Here is a 19,972-nt window from a genome sequence, read left to right as displayed (position 1 = left end):
GGATATTCACATGATCTCAACGAATCACCCCAGTCTTTACGAATTACAAATGGAAAAGTGTTCCATCCACTGCAGAAGGAGGGCAGATCCCATCTTTTCCAAGTGATCCAGTTTCACATGACCAACAACGGGGACCACGGGCATCATGCGCCTCCCGCGGTGATACAAGAGCACATTACTCAAGTGTGTTCTCCCAAAAACTTTTAACCTGAATCTAATCATGGGGGCAGGGGTGGGGGTAGAATCGGACAAATCAAAATTATGGGATATTCTATAAGACAACTGGCTCAGGCTACTCAAATTTATCAGTGTTATGAACGACAGAAAAGGGCGCGGGCTGTTCTGGATTAAGAGCCTAAAGAGATGGAACAAGAGGTAAGATGCGACTCTCGATTGGATTCAGGATGGGGGAGTGGGAGAGTGTTATTTGGGACAATTGAGTAAATTTGAATATAATGTGTATATTAGCTAATAATTTTACATCACTGTTAACCTTCTTGGGTATGAAAATGGTATTGAGGTCATGTAAGACAAGCCTTTATTCCTAGGAGACACGTGCCGAAGTACTTATGATAGATACTTGCAGCTCAGCTTAAAAGTGAACAGAAATAAACCACCACCTCCAAGCTCCCGACAGAAGGTTTGCGCGCGCGCACAGCCCTCTCTCTCCGAGACTTACTTCGCGCGGCTGGAGAGTCAGATTGTGCACCACGAAGCGGAAATACGCAACGGCGGCTTCCGGTGACCACGTAAGGGTCCAGGGCGGCAGAATGGAGGAGGTGCCTCACGGTGAGCGCACGGAGGGGGCGTGGGTGGCGGGGCGGAAGGGACAGGAGCTACTCTAACTGTGATCTTGTCTCCGCGCAGACTGTCCTGGGGCCGGCAGCGCCCAGGCGGGCCGAGGGACCTCATGCCAAGGGTGCCCCAACCAGCGACTCTGCGCGTCCGGAGCCGGCGCCACGCCTGACCCGGGTGAGGAAGGGGCAAGGCCTGGACGGGAAGTGGAAGGCGCGGGCCCGGAAGAGGCGGGACGACGGGGGAAAGTGGGCGGTGAACCTGAAGGATGAGTGACAGGGGCGGTGCCAGGAGGCCTATTAGGAGGACGGGCCCAGAAGAGGCGGGCAGAGGGGGCGGGGCTTGAGGGATGAGTGACGGGCGGGGCACAGAGGGGCAGGGCCTTTAAAAGGAGAGGAGCGGAGGAAGGGGGCGGGATGCGGGCGGAGCCTGAAGCATCAGTGACCGGTGTGAGGTCAAAAGGAGTTCTAAGAGGGCCGGGCCTGGGAGAAAGTCGGCCAGGGTGAGGGGTGGGGCCGGAGGCTTGAGTGACAGTAATGACAGGGATGGGAGGGCGCCCTCAGCAGAGGGCAGAGGGTGGAGTCGGAGCTCAGGCTCAGATCCTGCCTCCGTCAGTTACTTTCTTAGGACAGAATTTTCTTCCTTTGGAGGAACGATTGTCCTATTCATCCAACAGAAATATATATTAATCACCTCCTAGGCATAGTGTCTGTCCTGGGAGTACAGCTTGAATGCGACAGACAGGTCCCTGCCCTAGTGGATGTTAGGTTAATAAGGGGGACTCCCAATAAACCAGTAAGCAAGCAAATAAGCCGTCACTGCAGTAAGTACCATGAGGACAAACTGGAGGGTGGCAAGGACTCTGGGGTCCTCCTGAAAGGATCTTAAAGAGAAGGAGGCTGGGAGGAGAATTTTGAAAAAGTTCAAAGAGAGACTTGGGTTTGATTCATGGGTCCCACAAGCACTGTGACCTTGAGCAAGAGTCTTAACCTCTCTGAGCCTCCGTTTGCTCATCAGAAGTGGGGAGCAAAATGGTGACCTCCCCGTGTTGTTTTCAGGCTTTCAAATCTGGTGAAATATTGAATGCAAAATAAATACAAGTATGATAAGTGATAGTTGTCAGTACAGGTACTTCTTAAGCGCCTGCTGTTTGTAAGGTTTCTCAGCCTCCGCCCTCCTGACATCGGGAGCTGGGTCGTTCTTTGTCGTGGGGCTGTCCTGAGCTTTGTTGGATGTTTGGCAGAATCCCTGGCCTGTACCCTCTGCATGCCAGTAGCGCTCCTTCCTTGTGACAACCGGGAATGCCCCCAGACATGGCCGAATGTCCCCTGGCGGGTTTTGCCCCCAGCTCGGGGACCATTACTATATGTGAAGCTCTGATCTGGAGCTGGGGATACAGCGCTGAACACTTCAGAGTCTCCTCTCTCATGAGATAAACAAGTAAACCAATAAGTAAAGAAATGTCAGATATGACAATGGCTGTATTTTCTTTGTAGCGCTTGGTACAGTGCTACCATTGACTAGCTGGTACTTCACACATGGTCCCTTGAATCAGCCCCGAGGACTTGTCTCCTTCTAGGCCGTTGGAAGAGTGACATTCGAGATTTAATCAGGGACTTCGTCACCTGAATTGCTTTCTTTGCAGCCATAGAGGAAATCAAAGAGAAAATGAAGACGGTGAAACACAAGATCTTGGTGTTGTCTGGGAAAGGCGGCGTTGGGAAAAGCACGTTCAGCGCCCACCTCGCCCACGGCCTGGCGGAGGATGAAAACACGCAGGTGGGACTTGGGGAGAACTGGGAGGGTGAACTGAGGGTCAACGATGGCTTGTGGGGAACTGATTCCCTGGACCAGGTGGAACTGGCCCCTTTGGAATCCAGACCTCTGCAGAGGGAGCAGCGAGGAGATGCGTACCAGGCAGGCAGTGAAATGAGCATTTCGTTGATTCTCCCGCCGCGAACGTGGAGAGTGGGCGTCTGTCTCTCCTGCGTGCTGATTATTTCCTGCGTGAATTCAGACTTCTTTCTCTTTGTTCATCCCTTTCTGCCTTTGTCTAGGCCAGGGTCTGCAGACCATAGCCCATGGCCAGATCCAGCCCAACTGTCTTTTTATGGCCTGTAAGCTAAGAACGATGCTTACTTTTATAAATGGTTGCTTTAAAATTGTTACACAGGTCCCTACAGAGCGCCCTAGATTTTGCCCACAAAGCCTAAAACATTTAGCATTTAGCTCTTGAAGGAAATGTTTGCCTCCTCCTGCCCTAGGCCGTTCCCTTCTGCGCAGGGACCCAGACGAGCATGAGAACTCGGATCACCCAGCGCTGCTCTCTGGATCACAGCTCCAATAGGAGGGACAGGGTGAGGAAGAAAAAGACACTTTTTACCAAAAAGGTCAGATGGAAATTTGCAGTACCCGTGATTTTAAAAATACGTTGGGGCTCATCGTAATTTTGCTTTAACCGTAGAAAATGATCCCAATATTCACTGCGATTACCCTTTATACCTAATAAAACCATGAATATTGCAGTTTTCAATGTTTGTTTTAACACAGAACACATTCGATCTTTTTATTTTTTACAAAATGAAATTTTGCTCAAAATTCCAATAAAAAAATAGACACACCTCAGAACTGCTAGAGCCGCGTGGGTGCCTCTTAAGACCCCACTGCCCAAGACGTTGACCCCTGAAACGAGAGGCCTCGCCGAGGACTTGTGTGGCGGCGCTGTGTGTGCACACGTGGTGAAGGAGCCTGCTGTTCACTCTATTTGAATTGCCAGCTAAAGGCTCTTTTCCATCAGAGCACTGTTGGGGGCCTGCCGAGGAGTTCTGTGCAACATAGAATCAATTTCATTTTATTTTGTTCATGTGAAAAGCCATTCCTTACCACTCCAGTTCTTTCCATGGCCTCTGTGTGTGCCTTCTTTCGTACACTGATTTATTTCTGAAAATTAGTTTTCTCTTTGTGCATTTGGAATATTGGAAGTCATTTTTATATATAAGGACTGACTTTCAGTTCAAGTTTCTTTCTACTCTCTGACAAATGGCCCTTCACTTTGGTTTGACTTTTTTTAAAAAGATAGTGCTAGAATGGACTAAGCTACGTTTAATTTAATACTGAAATTTCAAAACTGCCACATATTGCCTGTTATATTTTCAAACTCTAAATCTGGATAAATTTCAATACCTTCTACTTATATGAGATAAACCATCCATTTCAGTGTGAAATAGCACCCTAAGATCTTAATAGAATAAAGACTGTTTGCTTCATAAAAAAACCGGCTACAGTGGGCAGAGGGATCCAGCCCACCATGCTGACATGCCCTCGATACACACTCATGCACACACACACACACACACACACCACCGAGACACCTCACTAGTATCCAAGGACTCCAGGAATATATTTTTAAATCATTGGATTAAGAAATTAGAGTTTGCTTCTGGGGTTGGCAAACGTTTTATGTAAAGAGCCAGATGGGAAATATTTTAGGCTTTGCAGGCCATACAATTTCTGTAGCAACTATTCAGTTCCGCCCTGAAACATGAAAGCAGCCATTTGTTACAGTCTGTAAACCAATGAGCATGGCCATGTTCTAATAAAACTTTATTGTCACTGAAATTTGAATTTCATATAATTTCCACATCATGCAACACAGGTATTCTTTCGACTTTGTTTCCGCCCCCAGCCCTGTGAAAATGTAATAACCGTTCTTAGCTTGTGGGCTGTACAAAAACAGGTGGTGGGCTGGCTAACCCCCAGGTTATGGTTTGCTGGCCCCTGGTTTGGTTTGTGGCCCCAGAAGCGCTGGTGCTGGCTGGGGAACAGCATCTCTGGAGGAGGGTGGAAACCTTGGGCAAGCCACAGCCTTCAGGACAGGGAAGGAGCTGGGCAAGGTGATCGGTGAAGCCTGGTGTTTCTCCCACTCACTAGAACTCACTCTGAATTCTGCCCTGTCCCTCATTTCTCTTCTGATCATTTGTAACGCCTGGAGCTGCTCTCGCTGCCTGTGGGTGGCTGAGCTGGGCTTCTCTAGACTCTGGTACCCACCATCCATGGTCGCGGGGGATTGGGGAGAAGGGAGAGATGACTGGGGAGACCCCTGGGCTGGGAGAAGGCGGCCCCTGGACTGTGGTGGGACTAATGGAATGTGGGAGTCGGGGGAGAGTGGAGGCAGAGGCACAGAGGTGGGACGGCCTGGGCAGACTTGGAGGGCAGGCAGGCTGGTGGCACTGCTGCCGCGCAGGCAGCTGAGGCTGAGGCTGAGCCGGCCACGGGGGCGTTGAATGCCCCCGTGAGATGTTTGGACAGGAGAGAGGCAGGATGTGAGTGTTGCTTTAGGAGCGTTGCTGTGACAGCCAGCCCGGTGCATGATTGAGTATCCGCAGAGGGTGATGGAGCCAGCCAGGAGGTGCTGCTTGTGTCTCCATGAGAGGCCACAAGGGTCTACACTAGAGCTGTGGGTGGAACAAACGAAGGCAAAGTCGGGGAGCTAGAAGAGGCCGGGCCACATGACTCACGGAGAAGACAGAGGAGCCAGAGGTCTCAGTGAGCACTGGGGCAGGATGGCAGGTGCAGTCCAGCATGGTGGCCGAGGACACGGGCTTGGGGTCGGACTGCCCAGTTCACATCCCAGCTCCACCCACCACTGCTGGGGCCCTGGGCAGGCTGGCAGCTCTCTCTGCCTCGCTTTCCTCAACTGCGAAACGAGAGTCGGGACTGAGTAAATGCAAGTGCTCAGCACGGGGCCTGACTGTCGTAAGTACTCGGTCAGTGTCCACATAGCAGTCGTTCCTATTACTTTATTCCACTCTCGGGGATGTGGAGGGCCGAGGAGGGTTTCTCCTTCAGCGGTAATGAGTGTGTAGCCACACAGAGGATAGTGCTGAGTGGGTTCACAATGTACCTGTCCGTTCATTCCTCCGTCAGTCAACAGTCTCCTGGCATTCGAGGGTCGAATTTGTATTGGCCAGTTGCCTGGCCAAGAAGTCTGTTTTCTCAGATTATCTGTAATACCCAGAATAATCTTTGCTTTTAGAAGCTGCCAGGCATATTCTTAAACAGCTCCCTGGAAATGGGCTTTAACCAGGCCAGTTGCAAGTAACCACTTGTGCATAGACAGCTGTTTACATGTAATTCGCTTCCATATAATTACATGTGGAAGTCCCAGCTGCACACACGTCTAGACTTTGCAGAATACCGTCCACACCATCCAGTTGGTGAACTATGGCGCGATAAGATGGATTTCTTTGTGCGATGGTGGGTTAGCCCTCAGGAAAGTATATTTCTCCCGCAGACCGACTCGTGACTGAAACCATCACTGTCACCAAAGGGTGCACCGTGTTAGCATGTCGTCAAGTCTGAGTATGTCTCACCGGGTCTAGTCAAGTAGCACACATCCCGCCCAGCCCTGAATTCAGCAGGACGGTGGGGAACGCCCTCCGCCTCTTGCGCCTGCCTAGTGGAGGAAGCACAGTACAAACAGCAAGGCTGTTCCACCTGAGCGCCCGAGCCAGGCGGGTGCCTGACAGCTCGTTTGCAAAGGGCCTTGAACTGGAGGGAGCGGATTGGGAAACGCCCGCGACTAATTGCAGGCAGGCTGGGGAGCGTGTGAGTTGTGAAGGGAGGCGGGGAGCCATTACAGGGCAAGCCTGAGCTGAGACAGCAAGGAAGCACAGGTGGGGCTGGCCCCGGGACTGCATGGTTAAGTTCACACGCTCCGCCTCGCTGGGCCAGGGTTTCGCTGGTTCGGATCCTGGGCGCAGACATGGCACTGCTCATCAGGCCGTGCTGAGGCGGCGTCCCACATACCACAACTAGAAGGACCCACAACTGAAAATATACAACTATGTACTGGGGGGCTTTGGGGAGAAGAAGAAAAACAAAGAAGAAGATTGGCAACAGATGTGAGCTCAGGTGCCAATCTTTAAAAAAAAAACCACACGCCACCTTTCCACTGCGAAAGTCGCCATCTCCCGTTAATTACCAGTTTATCATCTTGCCTTGTGATCTGCAAGGCGAACTGTTTCATTGGAAGGTCCACGCTGGGCGCTGCAGTGTTCAAGGCCCGTTTCAGGGTTATGGACTCTAGAGCTGGAAGGGGCCTGACCGTCTCCCGGAACACTTGTTCCCCGGAGCAGAAGCTCAGACAGATGGGTTCAGGGAGGAGAAGCAACCTGTGCGAGGTGACACAGCCCCACAGTGCCAGGGCTTAGGACTGGAGCCCACTGCCCATGACCTTTCTTAAGGGGAAGTTCGGGGTGCTGGGTGCGGGAGAGCTTTGGATCCCGACAGCCCTGCAGCACCCCTGCTCCACCACGTTCTGGCTGGGAGCAGTGCTGGCAAGGTCAGGCTTCTAGCACCTTCCACAGAGGCCTTGGTGAGGACTGACACAGGCACATTTCTCTCAGCTAGGGTTCTCTGGCTCAACTCGAGCCGAAAGGGAATTAATTGGCTGGTTATTGGGGTGGTGACGGCATCCACAGGAAGTCTGGAAGGGACAGGACAGAGGGCCGCTCCCGAGATCTGATGGCAGGAGCACGTCCCGGCCTTCTCAGGCGCCACCGCAGGAGTGAGTGCACGCGATCTCTTTCTTGCATCCTTGCATCACTTCACTCAAGATTCACCCCCTTTGTTGTGGGGAGTAAAATTCCTCAAAAGGAAACTGATTATTAAATTGTTCCCGAGAGAAAGGGCACGAGACTGAGTGGCTTAGAAAGCGAGTGCTGATGGAAGTCTCTCTTGGGGCTGGAGGGAGGGTATAATTTCCCGAGTTGTGGGGCTCTTTTGTAAAATGCCTGTGGATCGTCAACACACGGCAGCCCCAAGATCGAGAAGGCGGGGCGGGTTGTGAGGCTGAGCTGCGCTCCTCGCGCGGCCCAGCAGAGGGCATGCAGCAGACGGCCAGCCTGGCGTCCGACCCACTTTCCTGACCATGGTGCGAGTCCTTGTGAGGAAGTAGGAGGCTGGGGTTTGTTGCGAGGGTAGAAGCGAGAAGCAAATCTGGGGCAAGTTAAAAAGTTGCCCAGAGGGGCTGCACCTTGGATCCGAGACATCAGAGCTTTCAAGACGAGTGCTGGCCCTGCTCTGCAGAGGGCTCCTGAAGGCACCTGGGCCCTTCTCATCTTCAGACGGGGAGAGCAGGCTGTTTGGGGTGGAAGGAGTTGTCCCAAGCTGCACTTGACACTGGCAAAGAGCTTGTCTAGATTTCCTTCTCATTTTCAGTTTCTGTTTTAGAAGTTGAGCCCTTTAAGCCGTCCTTAAGCTTCAGGATCACAGGAGAACGGGGTTCAGTCAGAGCTCAGCTAGAAGGTCCTCTCTGGCCCTCCTCGCCAGGCCCCGTGAGAGAGTGGCAAGAGCCCTGGCATCGAAGTCGGGAGACTTCAGTTTATGTCCCAGCTCTGCGCCTTGCTCTCTGAACGAGTCACTGGGCCTCTCTGAACCTCAGTTTCGTCTTCCGTAAAGCAGAGATAACAATACCCACCCCCCAGGCACGTGGTAGGGCCGAGTAAACAGTGTCTGGACTTGAATCTCCCAGGGACCTGACACCCAGGTCTGTAAGACCACCCTGGAGCTGGGCCAGACTTGGGGCGGGGGGCAGTGTCGGCACTGATGACTTTACCAAGTTCTCTTTAGGAGTCTCAGACTGGGTCTTTGTGGCCTGGAGCGTAAACATTGTAACTCTGCCCCATGAGACTCCACTGGGCCATATTTGACCCAGTTTCCGTCTTTGCCCCTCACTGCTTTTCCCCAGACCCGCCCCCCTCCCTGCTGTGCACATGCGCGTCCATCACTGCTCTGCTCTCTCCTCGTTCCCCAGGTTGCTCTTCTAGACATCGATATATGCGGGCCGTCGATTCCCAAGATCATGGGATTGGAAGGAGAGCAGGTAATGGCTGCCTGACGGAGCGCAGGGGACCCTCACGGTTTTACGTGACACGATGGGGTCCGGTAGATGGCCACTCGTCTGTCCGTCTGTCTGCTTTCACAACGGCTGTGAATTTTGGGGGGCAGGCTTATATCTAAAGTTCATCCAGAGCCTTTGAGAAGCATTAGTTTCGATGCCTTCTCAGAGGGGAAGGGAAACAGCAAGTGAAATGCAGAAGTGAGACGTGGAAACGTAGCTCTGGCTGGGAAAGCTAGGCCAGGGTTTGCTGGGGTCTGTACGCTGGAAGCTAGGGAACGTTGCTGCCCTCGTGGCCACCCCTGGGGAAGTGAGACTGCAGGCCGGCCAGCAAGGCAGGGCGGGGCAGGGCGCCGCAGCTGCAGGTGCTGGTCTCTCCTCCAGGGGGACCCGAGCAGTCGGAGAAGGGGTCCCCAGGACGGGGCATTGGAGCTGGGCTGGAGGGGCGGGTGGCTCCAGCGGGGTCCAGTCTGGTTCTCCCTTTACTGAAGGGCCGGCGCCCATCCTGGTGCTGGGGTGCCGTGCGGACAAGGCGAATAAAGACCCCGGCCCTCGGGGGAGGGAGCAGATGGTAGATAATAGAAAACTGAAGCAGGGTAAGGGGACAGGGACAGACAGGCCGGTGGGCAGGGGAGCTGCTCTTTGCGAGGGGGCGGTCAGGGTCACCCCACTGCGGAGAGCTGGGGAAGAGCCTTCGACGCTGGGGGAACAAGTGCAGGAGTGTCCTCATGTCCTCAGCAGAGTGGCCACGGGGCTGGGGCAGAGTGACAAGGGGAGGGTGGCTGGAGGGTCGCCAGAGGCTGCACACGGCTTGGGGTTTGCTCTGAGGGAGCTGGGAAGGGGCGTGAGGCCCTCGGGGGCTGAGGCGGAGCAGCGGATCCCCTGTCTGCGATCACACACCCACGGGCAACAGGCTTTGAGCTCTCGCCCGAGTGTGGGGGACATTGTTTACTCATATGTCAGTGCAGAAGTCAAGATCGAAATTGTTAAATGGAGAGAGGAAACAGAAGTTCCACCGTTTTCTTCTCCTGTAGTCTTGGGTCATCAAGGTTACCCCTTTCAAGACCGCTGACTTAGAGAACGAGTGTAAATAGGAATGAATGGGTTTTGTTAAAAAGTGAGACCTCAAAGCCAGTCACCAAAGACCACATATGATGTGACTGCATTTCTATGAAATGTCCAGGACAGGCACCCCTCTAGAGACAGAAATAGATCGTGGTCCCCTAGGCCTGGGGGGAAGTGTAGGGAGTGGGGGTGACAATTGAGGGTGCAGGGTGTCTTCCTGGAGTAATGGAAACGTTCTCAAGTCAGTTGTGGTGAGGGATGTCCAACCTTAGGGATAGCCTGAAAGGCACCAAATCCTATACTTTAAAGGAGTGAATTGTGCGGTATGTAAATTATATCAGAACAGAGCTGTTTAAAAAAGTGAGACTTCATCAGAAGAGACTTTCTGATTTGGCTCCCACGTTGCTCTAAAGCCCCATTTCTCACATTGATGTGTAATGTGTGAAGTTGCGTAAGTTCTAGTTTCCTAAGAAAGAGGTGGTGCAGAGTTGAACCCTGGCTGTGGGTGAACACCTGCTGCAGGAACCCCAGTGGGCTTCCCACGGACACCCCGCCCCCCAGCCCTTGCCCCCACGGGGGCAGCAGGTCAGAGGTGAAGCTCAGGCCACTGATGGGCAGGCTCTCTGTCACTAAAGGTACCTCCCTCACTCCTGGACTTTCACGGGGGCAACCTGGGTGCTCCACAGTTACCTGCATTTTTCTCAGCGAGCCCCACTGAGTTCTGGCCCACTGTGAAGATCCCTCAGACCCGAAAGTATATTTGCACTCCGGTAACTTCAGTCCCTTGACTAGGTGTCCAAGCAGAGTTTCAAAACAACCCAACCTGGGAGGGCAAGGTATTGAATGATACCGTCCGTTCCTTGCCACCAGCTCTTCCCTCCCTCTTAGGAATTCAGTGGTAGCACATAAGAGGATGAATGGCAATTTATAAAACTATATTCTTAGTGTGTAAAATTTGCCTGTGCGTGAAGTGTGAGTAACTTACAAATGAACATCCACGCCCGTGTTCACGCAGGTTCACCAGAGCGGCTCGGGCTGGTCTCCTGTGGTGAGTTTTCACCTCTTTGCCTTATTTTCAAGGTCGTTTGTGGGTCACACGCACCTAATGGATGTGTGGTGGGTTGGCAACATTTTTCTCAGTCCGCCTGTTTATCAGTCAACAAACATTTATTGAGGCACTTTTCTCGGCACAGGGAATACAGTGAATACCAGGGACTGGCTGACTTTTTCCATAAAGGGTCATCAGTAAATAGTTTTAGTTCGTGGGCTGCAGTCTCCGTGGGTGTAGCTCACAGTGGTACTGGGTAAATAAACGACCGTGGCTGCGTCCCAGGACAATGTTAAGTACACAGACAGAAGGTGGCCAGATTTGGCCCTCCCCGCTTGAGACAGCTAAGGAGATGACACTCATTTCTTGCAGCCGAGTTTAGTGTCTTGGCAGCATAGGGCCATCAGTGCATCTTTCAAACCCCCCAGTGTGCTAACCTCTTTTTTTCTTTTTCAAAAACGATTTGAGGATTCCAAGAGTGAATATATTCATAGATCCTATGGTAATTTTGTCCTTAAAATGTTTTTTCAGCCAGAGTTCAGATAGAAGACAAAGGGAAGTGCCTTGCGCTGTGGTTTTAAGTAAAAATGTTTCTTGCTTCATCCTCTCCAGTTCCTGGAAGACAATCTGGGGGTGATGTCGGTGGGTTTCTTGCTCAGCAGTCCCGACGACGCTGTTATCTGGAGGGGACCAAAGAAAAACGGTTTGCCGCCCTGCCTTTATCGCATTCTCCCGAGGGCACAGTTGCTCCGGGTTCTGTGCATGCTGTCCTGTCAGGATGGCAACAGCTGCCTGCTGGGCTTGTGGCCTGTTAATTTTAAGCATCCACTTGCCTCTATCTTCACTGGCTGAAGAGAGCTAATAGAAATATCAGTTTTTATTTTGTCATTTTTAATATCTAGTATGGGTTTCTCTCTCCTTAAAACCTATGTGACCCTGAAATTACTCTTATTGTGGTTTGGGAGTGGCATCTTTGTGTCAGGGAGAGAAGTGTGTGAGGCAGATGGACACCAGGTTGACTGGACACTGAGGCTCAAGGTAACAATGCGAGCGTCAGCCTTGGTGCTTGTGACATTTGGGGCCAGATGAGTCTTCATTAGGGGACGGTGGACTGTGCTCTGCATCGCAGGGCGTTAGCAGCAGCCCGGCCTCAAGGCACTAAATGCCGTCAGGTCCCCTACCCTAGTTGTGACAACTGAAATGTCTCGAGGCATTGCCGAATACCATGGATTTAGAGCACAGACCCAGTGCACAGAGAGACCACCAACTGTGTTTCTGTAAAGAGTTGCCAGGACAGAACAGGGACGAGAGAAGGGGCATCCCTGAGGATTTCTCTTCCAGGCATGATCAAGCAGTTCCTTCGCGACGTGGACTGGGGAGAGGTCGACTACCTCGTCGTGGACACGCCGCCCGGGACGTCGGACGAACACCTGTCAATTGTCCAGTACCTGGCCGCCACACGCATCGACGGGGCAGTGATAATCACCACGCCTCAGGTGAGCGATGCCCGGTGGGGCTGGGCCCAGAATGTGCCACGACCGCAGGGTTCTTGCTCCTACGGCCCCGAGATCCTGGTCTCGAAGCGGCTCCTTAGAACGCGTGCTCCGCAGTGGAAACCTTTATTTATCGTTGGTCCAGGCATTTGCAGTTGGCACATAAGCATCCCACCTTTTTGGTTTTTAGTCCACCGATTAAACAATAGTGGTTCAAAACTGCTGTTTAAATTTCCCTTCCCGAAGCCAGTGAGCCTACTGGTGCTGTAACAATTCAGATCGTCCCTCATGGCCACATCTCCCTTCTGTGTCATACATCAAGCCCCCACAGTCTGTGGGGCCTCTTCCATTCACACTTCAGAACCCTTAGGAAATCACCCTAGTTTTCCACAGAACAGGGCTGGGGCATGGACAGGGACTTCTGGATAAGCGGCTGTGGTCCTTGTCCCTTCCTCGGCAGTGCCCAGCTCCTTCTCCAGCAGTCCCACGGAGGCCATGTGGAACCCAGAATGGGAAGGGAGCAGTGGGCAGTCCCGTCTTGAGGAGATCCAGCAGGCAGCTCTCTGCTGCGCTTCAGTGTTATCGCCGTCGATCCTAAGGGATCCCGAGAAACCCACAGACTCTTCCTTCAGTTGAACTGCTCCTTGTGGTATTCGTCTCCACTCCTAAGGAAGCACAACAGAGGGGGCGTGTTGGTCTGTCTGATTCAGCCAGGACCACCCTTTACTGAGCACCTGCTAAGGGCAGGCCCTGGCCAGGCCCCAGGGCAATACAACAGCCCAGGCCGCCCTCACGGTGACACGTGGGCACACATGTGATGCTGTGTCGACGGCGTGACAGGTGCAGCGTGTGAGGGTGCCTGGGGCAGGGAGCGGTGTGACGGGTTCAGAGCACTCTGGGGCCCTGTGGAGGGGGATCTTGGCGTGTGGCGAGCAGGACACTGCTCGGGTGGCTGGAGGGTGGAGGGACCTGGCCCGGGGATGGTGGTGGAAAGCAGATGGGTGCGTCCTTAGGAATGGTTTCTGTCGAATTTTTAAAAAGCGGTTGGGGTCCACCCTTGACCAGCAGTACTGTCGAGAGTAGGTCCCAGAGAAGTTACCTAAAAAGAAAACAGCCTCGTCAGAATGTACCACCCTGATGCGGGATGTTGATAGTGGGGAAGGTTTTTTGTGTGGGGACAAGGGACATATGGGAACTCTTTGTACTTTCTGCTCAGTTTTACCGTGAACCTAAAACTGCTCTAAAAATAATGTCTATTAAGAAACCAAGGGGCTGGCCCCATGGCCAAGTGGTTAAGTTCACGCGCTCCGCTGCAGGTGGCCCAGTGTTTTGTTGGTTCGAATCATGGGCGCAGACATGGCACTGCTCATCAAACCACGCTGAGGCAGCGTCCCACATGCCACAACTAGAAGGACCCACAACAAAGAATGTACAACTATGTACCGAGGGGCTTGGGGAGGAAAAGGAAAAAATAAAATCTTAAAAAAAAAAAGAAACCAAAACAACAACAAAATGTCGCTGACACAAAGATAGCTTCTCCAATACCACATTTATTGTGAGAGAAAACATGAGGTCCCCCTGGGCTTCAAGAAGAAGGGACAGACAGAGCAGATGCTGGCCCTTCTCCAGGAAGCCCCGGGACAGTGCTCCTTTGTGTGTAACTTCTCTGGAAAGTGTGACTTCACACGAGGACACCCACTGTCTCAGAGCCCTTCACAGCCAGCACCAGCACAGGCAAGTGGCTTTCTTTCGGGGTCATTTTTGACAAAGCTGCAGGGCTTTTATTTACAGGACACCAAGGAGAGAACCTCAGAGGTGCAGAGACTAGTTAAGACCCGGGTGCCTTTCTAGCCTCCTTGTCTGTACCAGCCTCAAAGAGGCAGGAGCCAGATGTGTGTGTCAGGGGAGGCAGAGATGACTCGGAGCCGTGAGCCCTGGGAGCCCTTGACGGTTTAAGCCACAGCAGCCAAGGAGTAACCACACTAGACAACAGCGGGCCAGACCGGTCCTTGGGCACACGTGTCTGCCATGACATTACACGGGGGAGCAGGGAGGGTGCGAAGCGACGATCATCCACAGTACGCATGCTGTAGAAAGCAGAGCTCAGAAGTGAATTAGAATTTGAATTTGTGCATGAAGTTGTTTGTGTTCATAATCATCGAGATCAGAGGTCAGCAAACTTTAATGGGCCAGAGAGTAAATATTCTGGGCTTCGCGGTCATACGGTCCCTTTCACAACCACTCAGCTGTACCACTGTAGGACCAAGCTGGAGACACTGTGTAAAGGGCCAGAGGGTTGTGCTCCAGAAGAACTTTATTCACAAATCAGGCAGCCAGCCAGAAGGAGGCTGCAGGCCGGCGTTCACCACCCCCAACCTAGGAAGCAGTGCACCCTGGCTCAGCTGATGAGAAAGTAGAACACGGAGAGATGTTGAAAGGTCACTTTTTGGGGCTGGCCCAGTGGTTAAATTCACGTGCTCCGCTTTGGCGGCCCGGGGTTCATCAGTTCAGACCCTGGGCGCAGACCTGCACACTGCTCATCAGGCCATGCTGTGGCAGCGTCCCACACAGAAGAACTAGAAGGACTTACAACTAGAATATGCAACTATGCACTGGGGCTTTGGGGAGGAAAAAATAAAAAAGAGGAAGATTGACAGCAGATGTTAGCTCAGGGCCAATCTTCCTCACCAAAAAGCATACCTTTAAAAAAAAAGGTCACTTTTCTGTAGATTCATTGGGCGTGTGCTATCTGGCTGTTCAGGTTTATCCTTTCAGGGTTTTGTGGGAAATCAATAGCACCTAGAACAGGGCTTGGCACATGGTTGCACTAAATAAATCCTTACTGAATCAATGGCACAAATCTCTAAGGCCTTATAACAGGAAGCCTGCTGCACTGCAGCCGCCCCCTCGACTGCACGCGCCTTCTCTTTCTGACACTTTGACTTTGAAATAACCAGTCTTTTGACCCTTGGTAGGAGGTGTCGCTGCAGGATGTCCGGAAGGAAATCAGCTTCTGCCGCAAGGTGAAGCTGCCCATCATCGGGGTGGTGGAGAACATGAGCAGCTTCGTCTGCCCCAACTGTAAGGTGAGGGCCGCCAGCTCGCCCCGCCCGTCCCTCGTCCGCGTTGAGGGCGTAACAGGGATGGTTCCCCGGAAACTGTTTCCGCTTTCCGCACCATTTGCAGAAGGGAACTCACACTTAAAATCTTCCGTTGCTGATGTTAAGGAAAATCCTTTTGGTAGTGCTTCACAATCAAAATAGCCATTTTTTTAAAGTTTTTAAAAACGTGGTCCATTCTTATGATTCTGAAAGAAAATCATGGTTCCTCCCCGCTTTGATTCACCTCACAGAAAGAGTCTCAGATATTCCCGCCAACGACCGGGGGCGCCGAGGTCATGTGCCAGGACCTGAAGACCCCGCTTCTTGGCAGAGTGCCTCTGGACCCACACATAGGTGGGTGAGTTCAGCGCCCCAATGCGCCGCTCTGTCACTGAGTGGGGCCTCACACCCTGCTCAGTGTCCGGGCACAAATCAGGGCGGTGGGCCCTTGGACCCAGAGCCCACCCTCCAGCTGAGTGAAGCTGTGAGGCACACAGTCATGTGGCCAAGGGGGCCGGCAGAGCCCAGAGGAGGGCGTGCTTGGGCTGGAACTGGAAGAGCGGAGCAGAGATGGGTCAGGGAGATGCTGGGGGGACGGGGGGCACTAGGAAAGGAATGGGCCAAGGAGAGGCGACAGAAGGGGAGTGACCGGAGGAGGCTGCCAGTGGTGTGCAGTGGAGCTCCGCCTCACAGGAGTCAGGTCCTGAGGGGAAGGTGTGAACAGAACTAGCCTTGAAAACCCCTTAGGAGACGCCCCCCACATCCTGCCTCCTTCTGTGGGCAGCCCAGCACGGCCCCCTCTGTGTCCAGTGCTGATGGCCCTGTTTTTTCTCAGTGAGCTGTAGATGAAGTCAGGGCCATGTGGCAGGAAGAACGCTCCTCTTTAAGTCCCAGAGTCCCCAGGGCCCTCGAGACACTAGCTCTGTGGGCAGCACCGGGCCTGAGGGTGGCTGACCCTGTCGCCATCCCATCCACACTCCTTAAATTCCAGCCCACCTCCAAAGTTTTGTTTGCCTGAGGTAACAGAGTTGACCTTGCCCAAGGTAGAGGGGCCTGCGCCATGACCCCGACCATGAGGAGGTGGGCAGTTAGGTTTGGCAGAGGTGCCTGGGCCCGAAGGGAGTCGAGAGCGAGAAGCCTGACAGGGAGTATGGAGCCCAGCTGTGGACGGCTTTGCAGCCAGGCCTCGGAGCCTGGACCGCATTCGTTAGGAATCAGGAGACTTCGAGACTTCTGCGCGTGGGCGCAGGTGTGTGCTTAGAGAAGGAGCCTGTGGGCCGAGCAGTGGGTGGAGGGAGGTGAGGACTTGCCCAGGGCACAGGCGCTGGCACGGAGAGGAAGGGACATACACAGAAGGAACGTGACAGGACTGGACAGTTGGGGAGGAAGAGGTGTCCCAGATGTCCTGCTGTCCAGCCTGAGGCATCTGGAAGACGGGGATGTCACTCAGAAACCATGAGTGCGGGAGGCGCGTCGAGGGAAGAGCCGAGTTTGCCCTTGGCGCTGGGTGTAGAGGTGGGAGGCCTCCCGTCTGTCAGCAGCTCGGGAGAGCCATCAGGAGTGGACGAGCCCGTCCAGGCGAGCTGGCGGGAGGCAGGGGGCCGAGAGCGCAGCCTGGGGGAGGCCTGCCTGGAGGAAGTGGGGAAGGGGTTGAGAGGGCACCACACCAACATGGGATGACCTTCTAGATGAAATTACACATGGAAAAAGCAATGGGCAGAATGGGTACTGTGTGCTCCCATTCATTCTTGTGTGTTGTGTGTGAGTGTGTCTGTGCCACATTTATATGCAGATATTTCTAGAAAGACATCTGAACACTGATAGCTTCTTTTGGACTCACTTTTCATGGTATAACCTTTTGTATTCCATATTCCTGTGTGTGTGTGCTCATGTGCATGGGTGCTGGGAAAGATTCTCCCTGAGCCAACATCTGGTGCCAATCTTCCTCTTTTTTTTTCCCTCCGCAAAGCCCCAGTGCATAGTTGTATATCCTGCTTGTAAGTCCTTCTAGTTCTTCTGTGTGAGCCACTGCCACAGCATGGCTACTGACAGACGGGTGGTGTGGGTCTGTGCCCAGGAGCCAAACCTGGGGTGCTGAAGCAGAGCGTGCAGACTTTAACACTAGGCCATCAGGGGTTGGCTCCCATACTTTAATTATTTTTATTTTATTTTATTTATTTTGGTGAGGAACATTAGCCTGAGCTCCCATCTGTTGCCAATCTTCCTCTTTTTTTTTTTGCTTGAGGAAGATTAGCCTGAGCTAACATCTGTGCCAGTCCTCCTCTATTTTGTGTGTGGGACACCACCACAGCCTGGCTGGTGAGTGGAGTAGGTCTGCACCCAGGATCTGAACCCATGATCCCAGGCCACCGAAGCGGAGTGCATGAAACTTTAACCACTCGCCCACAGGGCTGGCCCCCTCCCATACTTTTTTTTACCATGTGCATTCATTATTTTTTTACTCAAAGGACTAAGTAATTTAAAGTACAGCTGTCTAGGCCCACCCAGGAGCTGCTGAATCGTTCTTTTGGGGCCCCTGGAACCTGCATTTGCCACCCACCTGCCAGGTGATTTGCAGGCACACACACTAAAGACCGTCAGCCAGGTGTGGGTCAGAGCTGTGCTGAGGTGCTAGCCAGGGTCCCTGCTGGATGGAGGGGGCAGGTGCCATCTGAGAGACCCCTGACTTCTTTCTCAGCTTTGTTCTTCATTGCGAGTGACGTAACCACCAGCCAGATCTTCATAATGTCACGGGCACAGAAGGAGCTCCAAGTTCACGTTGCCACTGTGTTTTCCTCATGGATTTGATTTTCTGTCATTTGTTTCTTTAAGGTAAGAGTTGCGACAGAGGACAGTCTTTTATGATCGACGCGCCGGATTCACCAGCCACTTTAGCCTACAGAAGTATAATTCAAAGTAAGTGTTTCTGTGAGTCTTGTGAATTCAGATGGCGACGGGGCCAGAAAGTGACATAAATGAGTGAAGTGGGCTGGGTGTAAGAAGATCCCATTTAGGATCATAATTGGTCACTGCCACGCAGCCTCAGGTGGGGACAGAAGGGGTAGTGGGGTCTGGGATGACCCCCTTAGCCCAGGAAGCCAGGAGTCTGAGAAATCTTCCCGTACATCAATGTTGTGAACCGAGTTGTCATTTAAAAAGCCCAGTGAGGGTGAATTTTACGGTACAGGAAATACATCTCAGGAAAGCCATAAAAGGAAATTGTTAATTAAAAACAACAACAGCAAAGCAGAGTGAGCCAAACCAAACCCATGTGCAGGCCCGATTCAGCCAGTGGGCAGTCATCAGGGCCTCGAACGTGAGGCAGAGGCAGCGGTAGTTAACGCTTGGTTTGTGGCTGAGTTCTTTTTACCTAGTAAAATGGTGCCGAAGTAACAAAGGTAAGTAACGTCGTTCCCAGGATTCTCGATCTGTCGAATGGGCCGATGTAAGGCCTCCAGTCTGTACTCAGAACCACAGATGGGCAGCAGGCAGTATTCAGGTCACTTTTGAAGCTTCGGGTCATGGGCAGAAACGGGGCTTTTGGGGAATGAAGCCGTCTGGGGACTCTGCCCCGTCTAGACTCGGCCTCCCCAGCACAGGGCAGGGCTGCCTTGGGGGCTGACGCGACGTCAGGGCTCCTGAGCACACCACTTGTTTTCCAGGAATCCGAGAGTTCTGTCGTCTCCATCAGCCCAAAGAAGAGCAGCTCGTTGGCTCCTGAGACCCCGGAGGACAGCGAGGAGGCACAGCACACGGTCCAGCCTGACCCGCTGGGCGACAGAGTGGGAGCCCCGGGCGGAGAGGGAACAGACTCGGGCGTGGGGTGAAGTCACAGTTCCAGAGACACTTGAGTCATCTAAGATTTGTACACTTCTCTCTAGAACATACGTAAAGGGCGTTCCTTACATTCCTGCCATTTCACAAATAAAAACGTCTCAGGCCTCGCCCCCAAGGCCCACTTCACGTGAAAAACCAGGTGCTGTGGGTGCGGCGTTCTCCTCTGGGGAAGCTTGTAAGGTGCCAGCAGCTGCCCCTGACGCCACTGCTGCCACCAAGACGAGCCTGAAAAGACCCAAAGGGAGGGCCGTGCGGCTCCACCGCACACAGTCCTGGATTCACTTACCCTCCAGAGCGAGGAACAGTTAACACCAGCAGGCCCTCGCACCAGGGCGTGCTCTGAGGGCAAGCATCCGATGCAGCTGGGTGTGGCCAAACAGCCTCGAAAAGCCCTTAAATCACCCACGTAAACAGAATTGGGGTCTGTACCCTGCACGGTAGTCTGTGTACCCTATATCCAGTAATTTTAGCTTCACATCAGATAGCTCACAGTGTGATTTTAATTACATAAAAAGGAGAGACATGTAAACTCTAGAATTATCCACAGTGCCGTGAGATGCTTGCTGTGTGTGAGAGATGCACAGGAACCGAGACCAGCGAGGGGAAGAGCAAATTCCTGTTTTCCATCCTCCTCCGGGCGTGTAAGTGGAAGGGTGGACCAGCCCCCGTGTTCTTTCCCTCCATCTCTCCTTTCGCTTCCACCTCTCCTTCATGCCTGCACATGGGCGAATTT

At 52.9% G+C, this 19,972-nt stretch overlaps 3 protein-coding genes across 13 annotated transcripts in view; 1 reads left to right on the top strand and 2 right to left on the bottom strand.

The window, feature by feature from the left end:
- Positions 1-996, bottom strand: part of TEKT5 (tektin 5) — a 53,762-nt gene extending 52,766 nt beyond the window's left edge. Inside the window, exon 1 of one of the 4 annotated variants that reach the window (XM_070231028.1) lies at positions 680-996. The gene's annotated coding sequence lies outside the window, so the exon portion shown is untranslated. The remainder of the gene's footprint in view (positions 1-679) is intronic. The other 3 variants (XM_023616322.2, XM_070231026.1, XM_070231027.1) reach the window with 3 other exon arrangements.
- On the top strand, positions 39-19,365 carry NUBP1 (NUBP iron-sulfur cluster assembly factor 1, cytosolic). Of its 2 annotated transcripts, none has more exons than XM_070231031.1 (12): positions 39-183; positions 549-789; positions 868-972; positions 2,441-2,574; positions 8,612-8,680; positions 10,776-10,808; positions 11,421-11,511; positions 12,150-12,304; positions 15,277-15,387; positions 15,654-15,756; positions 18,235-18,318; positions 19,065-19,365. In XM_070231031.1, the coding sequence occupies exons 2-12, from the start codon at positions 771-773 to the stop codon at positions 19,121-19,123; spliced, it is 963 nt and encodes a 320-aa protein (XP_070087132.1). In that variant the 5' UTR covers positions 39-183; positions 549-770; the 3' UTR covers positions 19,124-19,365. The 2 variants fall into 2 exon arrangements, with proteins under 2 accessions (XP_070087132.1, XP_001916508.1); XM_001916473.5 differs by having other exon boundaries at positions 46-375.
- The window catches only part of TVP23A (trans-golgi network vesicle protein 23 homolog A), a 39,071-nt gene continuing 30,007 nt past the window's right edge, over positions 10,909-19,972 (bottom strand). For 2 of the 7 annotated variants that reach the window (XM_070231032.1, XM_023616324.2), the window contains one exon: positions 10,909-13,400. The gene's annotated coding sequence lies outside the window, so the exon portion shown is untranslated. Of the gene's footprint in view, positions 13,401-17,551; positions 19,955-19,972 lie in introns of those variants that run through there. The other 5 variants (XM_070231033.1, XM_023616325.2, XM_005598922.4 and 2 more) reach the window with 3 other exon arrangements.

This window comes from Equus caballus, chromosome 13 (assembly GCF_041296265.1).
Source record: "Equus caballus isolate H_3958 breed thoroughbred chromosome 13, TB-T2T, whole genome shotgun sequence".
Taxonomy (NCBI): domain Eukaryota; kingdom Metazoa; phylum Chordata; class Mammalia; order Perissodactyla; family Equidae; genus Equus; species Equus caballus.
This window is presented reverse-complemented; position numbering and strand designations above follow the sequence as displayed.

What these genes read in the sequence shown, in the direction of transcription:
- NUBP1 (XM_070231031.1), top strand. An exon ending in CGGAGGATGAAAACACGCAG is followed by an intron (nt 2,575 to 8,611) that starts GTGGGACTTGGG and finishes CTCGTTCCCCAG; the next exon opens with GTTGCTCTTCTAGACATCGA. An exon ending in TCGTCTGCCCCAACTGTAAG is followed by an intron (nt 15,388 to 15,653) that starts GTGAGGGCCGCC and finishes TTCACCTCACAG; the next exon opens with AAAGAGTCTCAGATATTCCC.